This window comes from Plectropomus leopardus, chromosome 21 (genome assembly GCF_026936395.1).
Source record: "Plectropomus leopardus strain MGB_pleo_1.0 chromosome 21, ASM2693639v1, whole genome shotgun sequence".
NCBI classification, from domain to species: domain Eukaryota; kingdom Metazoa; phylum Chordata; class Actinopteri; order Perciformes; family Serranidae; genus Plectropomus; species Plectropomus leopardus.
Genome location: NC_142196.1, coordinates 11430581 through 11439784, shown reverse-complemented (window position 1 = coordinate 11439784; position 9204 = coordinate 11430581). Strand labels below are relative to the sequence as shown.

Genomic DNA, 9204 nt, shown 5'->3' with positions numbered 1-9204 from the left:
TTTTTATCTTATGTCTAATTCTATTTAATTTTCCTATTTTTATTCTTTCTTTATGTAAATTGTTTGCACCAAAACACTAAGTTGAATTCCTTATATATGTAAACGTACTTAATTGTACCCAATTCTGATTCTGATTCTGAGATAAATAGATTTTCTCTGCAAATCAAAATATCAGAGGGTTCTGCAGGAATGGATGATATGATGGTGGGCTGTGAGATAGATGGGAATAAATGTAAGATATTTTAATGAAAGAATAAGGTGAAATTGCTGAAACATAACTACAGAGCAACAAAAAAGTTGAACATATAGTTTTGCAGTTATGTGTCTGACTTAATTAATATTCAAGTTGCTGCATACTTTTTTAACCATGTATACCAGACAACTATTTCCTCTCACTCATATCCTTCTCTCTGGATTAACTGTGCTCCTGACACACTCATCCAACCAATTCCAAACAGCAGCATTGAATTTAGTTATGTCTGATTATCAGTAAAACTATCTTATGCTTTGAAATCATCATTTATGGGTGACATGGTCACATGACTTTAACACAGGGTGCTTTGTTTTCAGTGAGAAGTTTGTGTACTGATGTCACATGAAGACCATGAATCTACTGCATATGCTATGTTACTTTTCTGACAATAAATATGAGTAATTAGATGAGTAATTATAAATGTAGACACCGACACCAAACCAAAATTCAATTAAGGAATAGATTTTAAACATATTTTGGAATCTTGGTACTGACATGTTATTTTATTGGTTTATAAAATGTATGGATGCAAAAACAATATTAAAGAATGTTTTTTTTCTTCAGTTCACATGTTATCAATATTATATCTGAAAAAATAACACACATTTTATCTCCCACATCAATTCTCTGTTAGGAAAGTGGCCATTTTATTCATAGTGAAACCAAAATTGTACCTCCATGTTGCACCACACCCTCCAGCTTCCTCTCACGTACTCAGTGTGTGAAACCTGCAAATTTACATGTGAAAGCTGGTTTAGGATACTGGATACTAGGATACTATCAATCAGTTTAATGGCTGTAACTACTGTTAATGTATTGCAAGCCTGATACATCCAAAAACTATAAACTTTTATATTATGTAATACAGTGCTGAACTGGAATCCTTATTCATCAGTAAAGACATATTGCCTGCTGCAAACAAAGTAAAGTTGGGCGTGATCAGTGAAACTGATACCCTTTTCATTTGCCTGCATTTACAAAGGACAAGTTGCCTTATTTGAAAAGCACTCCCTTTACACAACCTGTACTTGGTTCATGTGCACACAAATAGGAAGTCAACTGCAGTGTAGGTTTATTATCAGTGACATTTTACTGAAAAATATACTGCAAATACCCTTAAAATCTTTGTGATCAAATTTTTAGGTATTTTCTGTGCAGAGTATAGTAATAAATCACATATACATAGCCACATCTCATCGATATGTGTCAATATGATTTACAAATCTTGAAGGTTTTAAACTCCAGACAGAAAGTTAATAGTGAATGGAAGAATAATGACCTGGTCATTAAGTGCCCTCTAAGGATGTAGGTTAAGGATAAGTTTGCCATTGCACACTCAGGACATTCAGCACAATCACTCACCACCAGATAGGCCACTTTGACAATGTACAGGAACTATCATTATGGCTTGGTTATTTATACCATATTAATTACGCTGTATTTTCAAAAGTCATTGAGCCAATACTCAAGTGTTTTTTTTCCCTCTTATGTCATATTGTTTTTTGTATGGGTTATCTTTCATAAAAGTGATCATCAGTCTTAAAGTACTTGGTAGATCACACACATATTAAACAAACATATATAATAGTATTGCATACTCAAACACACAGCAATACAATTCCATTGAAGTCAGTCATTAGATTCTAGGAAACATAAGGGGAAGCAAATGAAAAACAACAACAAAAAAAAAATTAATAATTAACCACATATGTGAGGGCCAACCTGATCCGCTAAGCTGAACAAGGAAGCTTCACCCAAGTAAATAAAACCTGTATGCTTGTGCTTTTGTTTGGGACACCTTTGACTTGCAAAGTGGAATGCGGGTCACAGAGCTGTAGGAGAGTAGCTGAGTGGACTGTATTCAACATTAGACACAGCAAAAATGCTGAAAAAAGTCTTTAACATCGTTATCATTTTTGCCGTCTTCAGTTTGGCATGTTTTGTTATGCTTCTATTCTACAGCAAAGACAGCACTTTATTTCTTTTTGCAAAACCATATCGCGTGACAATTGGAAACAATACACTTTCCCAGTGGATAAAAGAACTTGTTCAGCTGAAGACTAAAGCACCAAATGGCAGTCAAGAAGAGAAACAGATGTCACCTACTACACACAAGCCTTTGGGACCTTGCCCTGACATCCCTCCAAATCTTGTGGGTCCAATCCATGTGGAGTTTAAGTCTAGCCGGACTTTGGATGAGGTGAAAAAGGAGGTCGGTTCTCCTCTTCAGGAAGGAGGATGGTTCAAACCACCACACTGTATTGCAGAACAGAAGGTAGGTGATTGAATAGAGAGACAAATATATTAGAGGACAGTCCTCAATATGAAAACTATAACCAAATAGATTTAGATATTGATTAAAATAAAACTGCATTGATCTCCAGGGGAAATTTACAACATGCTACCCAGCAGTATATAAAGTAACTACAATTATTATAATTAAAATATTTGTGTGCTTGCTTGGAATTGTAACTACTAAGAATGTAATTTCAGATATCTAAAATTTCATTGATGATAAAATCCTTCCACATTTCTGCTTCTTGCTCATCCTTGGCCCTCCAAGCATAACACTTTTATTGACTGGTCTGTGGGGAGGACTGTTTGCTGGAGCAATTTCTGCCATGCTGTCTGTTTGCAGTCTGCCTTACCTCCTGCAGGGCGCACCCATACCTCATCAATCTCCAAGCCATGACTTGTATGAAGTATTTAGCAAAAGCAAGTCACTTTCTTTGACAACATATTCCTGTGCCATCAACCTCCTTCCTAGTACTCCTCTCCCTTACAGTCAACTATACAACCTGTCATGGAGACTTGCATTGAAGAGTCGATGGCTTCTCAGTAATTAGAGTGGCTGTGAGCCTTGACAGGATAAGCAGTTACGGCTAATGAATGAATGAATAATTAAAGTGGGCAAGTAAGGTCTGACCCTGAGAAGATCAAAACAAAGGCAGAGTGGCCCCAGCTACAAAAACAGGAAGGAACTTCAGGGTTTTTGGGATTTGCTAACTTTTACAAAAGGATTATCAAGGACTTTCACCATGTTGTTGCCCCTTTAAACCAATCTGACTACCTCCTTTGTGAAGTTCAGTCTCTGGAAGCTGAGACCACATTCAACAAACTTAAATCCTATTCTCTTCAGCCCCAGATCTTATGGTCCTCGAGGGGGTCCAGACACCATCCTTGAGCTTTTTTCTCTCGCTGTTTGTTCCCCGCTGAGAGGAACTTTGATGTCATCAGCCACAAGCAATTAATGGTCAACCTCGCCCTGGAGGATTGGAGGCACTGGCTGGAGGTGCCAGCGCAGCCTTTTGTGGTTGGACAACAAAAACTTGGCTTACACTTTAAGTCAGCATTGCTACTCAACTCCTGCCAGGCCTACTGGTCCTTGTTTGTTTGTTTTCTTGTCACTTTCACATCCCCCTTACCCATTGCTTGGGGTCTCGAAACATCAAGCCATATGCCCTCTCTGACCGCTTCAGTTCTCAGAAGATCCTATCAAACCAAAACTCTACTGGGAAATCAAGGTGCTCATCAAGGAGGCACAGAAGATCCAGCGTGACCCAGGAGGAGTTCTCTCTGGCTCTCTATTTGTCCCAAATTCCGTCTGCTTCCAGGTTCTCCAGCCAACCCACTCAGCCCGTTTGTCTTGTCATCTAGGAGTTAACAAAACACTGGTCAAATGCAACTTCTGGTGGCCCATTATGGACAAAGATACCAGGTCCCTTGTTCCAGCTCATCCCATCTGTGCTCAAGGTAAATCCATGCATTCTTCACCTAAAGACCTGTTCAGACCACTTCCTGTCAGCTGGTCCCACATTGCAATCTGGTTGTCTAAAGTTGCTCACTTTGGAGCAATTCCCAAACTCCCCTCTGCTAAAAAAACAGCAGATGTCTATTTCACCTATGTTTTATACCTACACCACATTCTTAAGGAAACAGTCTAGAAACACCTCTGGTTTTCATCCACTGGCTATCCCCCATTGCATCGGGGAACGGGGTCGTCAGAGTGATCTTTTGTGGTCTGTGTAATTGCCTCTGATCCCTCTGCCTGGAGTACATATCTTCCCTTGACTGAATATGCCCACAACTCCCTTGTCAGCTCAACAGCAGGCATGTCCCTATTTAAGGTTTCACACCTCAAGCCGTTTTGTTTGTGTGTTTCTCTCTTTCCGTTATGTAAGTATTGTCTAGACGTGGGTATGGCTCCCAGTTTCACCTGCTGCCACTCAAGCCTGCAAACCTGCTGCCCATCTGTAATCAAGCCACCACTCATTCTGCTGGACAAAAGCCCAGTTCAGTCTTTCACTCATTGCCAGACTGTCCATTTACCTCATGTGAAATTCTGCTCAAGCCAACTCTAAACGGGAAACATAATCATTTTCCCTGTGCACTGTTTTTGACTCTGTTTTCTCTGTATTCAGTTCTTCAAAAAACCCAGCCTACTATTTCCCTGTCCAGTTAGACCCAGTCACCCTGCTCACCCAAAAATCTCTGTCTCTGTCAGTTCTTCTGCTCAATGCTCCTATCTGCCTCAGCCTGGAACCTCGGCCCCCAAACAACAAGTAACCCTTTACCAGATGAGGCTGCAATCATTCTCTGTCTGTCCTTAATAAACTCACTCTCTGTTTTCAACTATGTTCTGCCTCTTCATTTGTGTTTGTGCCCTGGGTTCTACATGATATGGTGCCTACATATTCAAAAGGGTTTGCTATGTTAGATATATCAGAAATGCAGTTGTTTATCTGAAATGGAAAGTGGGGTCAAACCTACCAGCTTTGACCCTTCTGTGTGGAGTTTAGGTGTTCTCCCCATACCAGCATGATGGGTTTTCTCTGGCTTCCTCCCACAGTCCAACAACGTGCAGGTTAAGTTAATTGGTGACTCTGACTTACCTGTAGGTATGAATGTGAATGCAAATAGTCTGGCAGTCTGTTTAGGGTGTACCCATCTCTCACCCAGTGTCATCTGGGTTAGGTTCCAGTACCCCAGCAACTCTGTACCAGGATATGTTGTTATAGTAAAAAATGAATGAATCAATATAATTGTTGTCCCAACAAGGGGAATAACTGACATCTATAATTAGTTACTGTAAATCACTTTTGACTGGTTGAAACACAATTTTCCATATGAAAATATATTTGTAACCAGTCAACCAGTCAGTTATTTTACAAATATCTTAAATTAACCTTTTACCTTGTAAAAATGACATGTTGACAGGCCATTTCCACTTGTGAAAACTAAATAGCTATTTGTCAATGGACACCCTTTTAAATGTTAAAAGGCTGCCCATTGCTACCATTTTGTTATGGGGCTTCTGAAAACCTTTTACATGTAACAGGGGTTATTATCAAGATTAAGCGCAGAGATTAAAACATTTGAAAGGGTGTAACAGTAGTCTGTAGATATTAACAGATGTAATATATTTGGACTAAATATTTTACTGGATTTGGATCATCTGGACCTTTAATGATGTATCAGGAGCTCTTTTTGTTGGTGTATTATCAATTGATAGATTATGTTAGGCTTGAAAGGTGATTTGTAACTGTTTGTGTGTTGGTGGTCTGACAGAGGCATGACCATTTACCTTCTGAGGTGGTTGTATCAATTGAATCACAAGAATCTTAGCTTTATAACATATGTTGTATGAGTAACCGCTGAAACACTGCATTTACTTACATATCATAACTGTTTACTTCACAATATGACAGATTGTTGGATTGTTGAAATACACACACTATTTAAAACACCAAAGCAATAAAGGAATAATTCAGCAGGCAGGAGTACTGCCATGGAAGCTAAGCAATGTACTGATCTGAATGGGATCAGTAGTGAAACATTTTTATCGACCTAAAAAAAAAGCTGACCTAAACAAAAATCTGGTTCGGTCTAAATCTATGCTATATGTTTACAACTTAACCTCACAACAAAAGTCACACAATAAAATAATTAAACTATATATCCAAAGAATAGTGTACACTTAAACTAATTTTGATTTTTTTGGTTGGGCCTTTTTATTGGTTGGCTAAAATTCAATTAGCTGTTGGCCCTGTCATCAGTAGTGCATTGCCTATCTTCTGTGGCGTTACTCGTACAATCCCACGTCAGAAAGTCAGAACTATCCCTTTAATGATTCTCTAGATTGTATTTTAAAGCAAACTTATTTAACTTGTTTAATTTCTGTAGGTGGCGATCATCATCCCATTCCGGAATCGGCATGAGCACCTTAAGCACTGGCTGTATTACCTCCATCCTATATTGATGCGTCAGCAGTTGGACTACAGAGTGTATGTCATCAACCAGGATGGAGATGGAGTCTTCAACCGGGCTAAACTGATGAATGCAGGATACGTTGAAGCACTGAAGGAATATGATTTTGATTGCTTTGTCTTCTCTGATGTAGATCTGGTTCCTATGGATGACCGTAACCTCTATAGATGTTTTGACAATCCCAGACACTTGGCTGTGGCTATGGACAAATTTAACTTCCACTTACCCTATAACACTTTCTTTGGTGGGGTTTCTGCATTGTCCAAGAAGCAATACTTGAAGATTAATGGCTTCTCAAACACTTACTGGGGCTGGGGTGGTGAAGACGACGATATTTATAAGCGAATTATTTATCGTGGAATGTCCATTTCTCGACCTGACTCTGTAACTGGAAAATACAAGATGGTCAAACATAAGAGAGACTTGCACAATGAACCCAATCCAGAAAATCCTGGCAAACTGAGGAAAACCCATTTGACCATGGATAACGATGGGATTAATTCCTTAAACTACACAGTCAAGGAGATTGTGAAGGATAAACTGTACACTTATATCACTGTCAATATTTGGGCTGTGACAGGCTGAATAAAGCTGGAACCTGTGGATCTGCTGTTGGATGTTGTTGCAGTTCAGACTCAAACAAAAGATCATGTCTTTGAATTCTCTGATAATCCAGTTTGTCAAGTCTGTTTTAATTAAACTAGACCTTGGTATTAAGTTATGTATGCAAATCTGTGTGTGATGAATGCAATTAAAGTAAATATTTACTGTATAAATATGAGATATAGAGTATCTTTCAACTGTTGAATGACAATCATTAACATCAAAATATAATGTAAAATATCTATCCAATTGACACAATAATTGAGACACAATAATAGTCAATTGTCTGTTTACGAGGAATGGAAAATGGGATTTGGACAGATGGATTGGGGATTGTTACATCCAGCATTAATTGTTATGTAGTGCAAGAATAAATATTACATATGAATTGTATGACACAGGTCAGATGGCGGTGTTTCTTTTAAAATATTTTTTATATTACATGATTTTGTATACAGACATTTGTCTTTACTGTACAATGCAATAACATTTTTTGTTATTTTTGTACTTGAAATTACAGTTACTGTCAATATTTACTGTAAATATAAACTGGAAAGTGTGATAACATGAGTGTGTGGGGGCATTTTGGTTATGCACTGGTTGATATTTCCTTTTCTTTTTTTAAGCTGGGTTCACTGCTTTAAGTTATTTATGGTTATTTTTGCAATCAAAGTGTTCTGCAAAACTGATGTGATACAGTGAAGACTGGAAAAAAAAATGCATGGCCGCTATGGCCTGGCACTGAACATGCCTGTGAACATCAAAACAAAACTGAATTCATTTTCTCTCTATATTCGTACGATCTTGTAGTCTTTTTTACTGGTCTAAAGCTTACGCCATCCCTCGAAAAACAGAATACTGGCCATGTCAAGTGTTTTTTTTTTTTTTTTTTGCTTAATGCCAGACTTTTATTTATGCTACGCTACAAATGTCAGCTGCGCAACAAGGTGTCGATTTTCACTCACTCTACAGACTCAGGTGAGAATGAAGGATAATTTAACTCTCCGTCATTCTCACCATAGTAAATGAAAATAGTTTAAACAGGTAAATGGTTGGAAAAACTAATATCTCTATCAGAGTCCTGGCAAAATATTTGGGAATTTGGGGAGCATTTCTCTTTTTTTTAACCCTTCCCCCATAGCAGTGTAACAAACACTGCTTAAAATCATGGCTTGCATAAATACAATTAGCTGCTGGATAGAATCTGTAGAGCATGGGGCATACAATGTCAGCCATATATGCAGTAAACCTTAATGTGGATACAATATATCGCAATAAAAACAGCGAAGAAAAAGTGCTAACTAGTTTTGTCTTTATGATGGTGAAGAAGGAAATACTCAATATACATATGATTTGTGTGTGTATGGTTTATGTTTCATAGTAAGTCAAAAACTCAAACTTGAAAGTCAGTCAGTGACTGCCTTTCCTGACCTCAAGTCCCTGAGGTGTATTCCAGAGGGGTCCTGTCTCCTTGGTCATCTGGAAGGGTTCCTTCTCCAATCTCTCAGGTATTCTCCACAGAGGTCACTTCTGCTTCCTCCAGAGGGGCCCCATCTCAGACCCCAGCAGTGGTCCTGCTTACGTCACCAATCTGTAGGTCATCCTCCAGAATGGGTTTGCATGCTTGATTGTCTTCCTGCCCATCCCCCAGACACAGAACTCCTGCTCAACCAATTACAGAGTCAAAATCCATTTTAGAAGCAGTATGTCAAAACTAGCTCTCTACTCCTCAGCCAAGGCAGAAATCGTTCACAGACTCATCCAACCTTGTGATATCCAATTTCATATCAGCGACTGTCAGCTTCTCGAGTCCTTCGACCCATTGGCAGGGTTCAAAGTCTCCTACCTGGTCTGGATGTAAAGGTTTTTGTAGCAGAGGTAAATATTAAAGAGAGGACCTATACGTTTCTTGGGTCCAAACTGATTGCATTACCTGCCATCCGGAGAAGGATCCGATACCACTCCTTGACCCTCCTCACAGGTGTCAGTTACAAAAATCATAGTTGATGGGCAGCTGTTGTAAAGAACAGGTCTGGAGTAGGAGCCTGGCTTGATGACAGATTTATTAAATGGGATTGAAT

General features: G+C 38.7%; 1 protein-coding gene across 1 annotated transcript; it reads left to right on the top strand.

The window, feature by feature from the left end:
• Nucleotides 1-2078: 2078 nt before the first annotated feature.
• Nucleotides 2079-8026, top strand: LOC121960985 (beta-1,4-galactosyltransferase 1-like). The gene is made up of 2 exons (XM_042510888.2): nucleotides 2079-2528; nucleotides 6437-8026. Exons 1-2 carry the CDS (start codon nucleotides 2136-2138, stop codon nucleotides 7103-7105), a joined length of 1062 nt encoding a protein of 353 aa, XP_042366822.1. The 5' UTR covers nucleotides 2079-2135; the 3' UTR covers nucleotides 7106-8026.
• Nucleotides 8027-9204: the final 1178 nt, after the last annotated feature.

Coding starts and splice junctions, on each gene's coding strand:
- LOC121960985 (XM_042510888.2), top strand. CDS start 2,136: ATGCTGAAAAAAGTCTTTAACATCGTTATCATTTTTGCCGTCTTCAGT. Junction 2,529..6,436: donor ACTGTATTGCAGAACAGAAG/GTAGGTGATTGA, acceptor TAATTTCTGTAG/GTGGCGATCATCATCCCATT.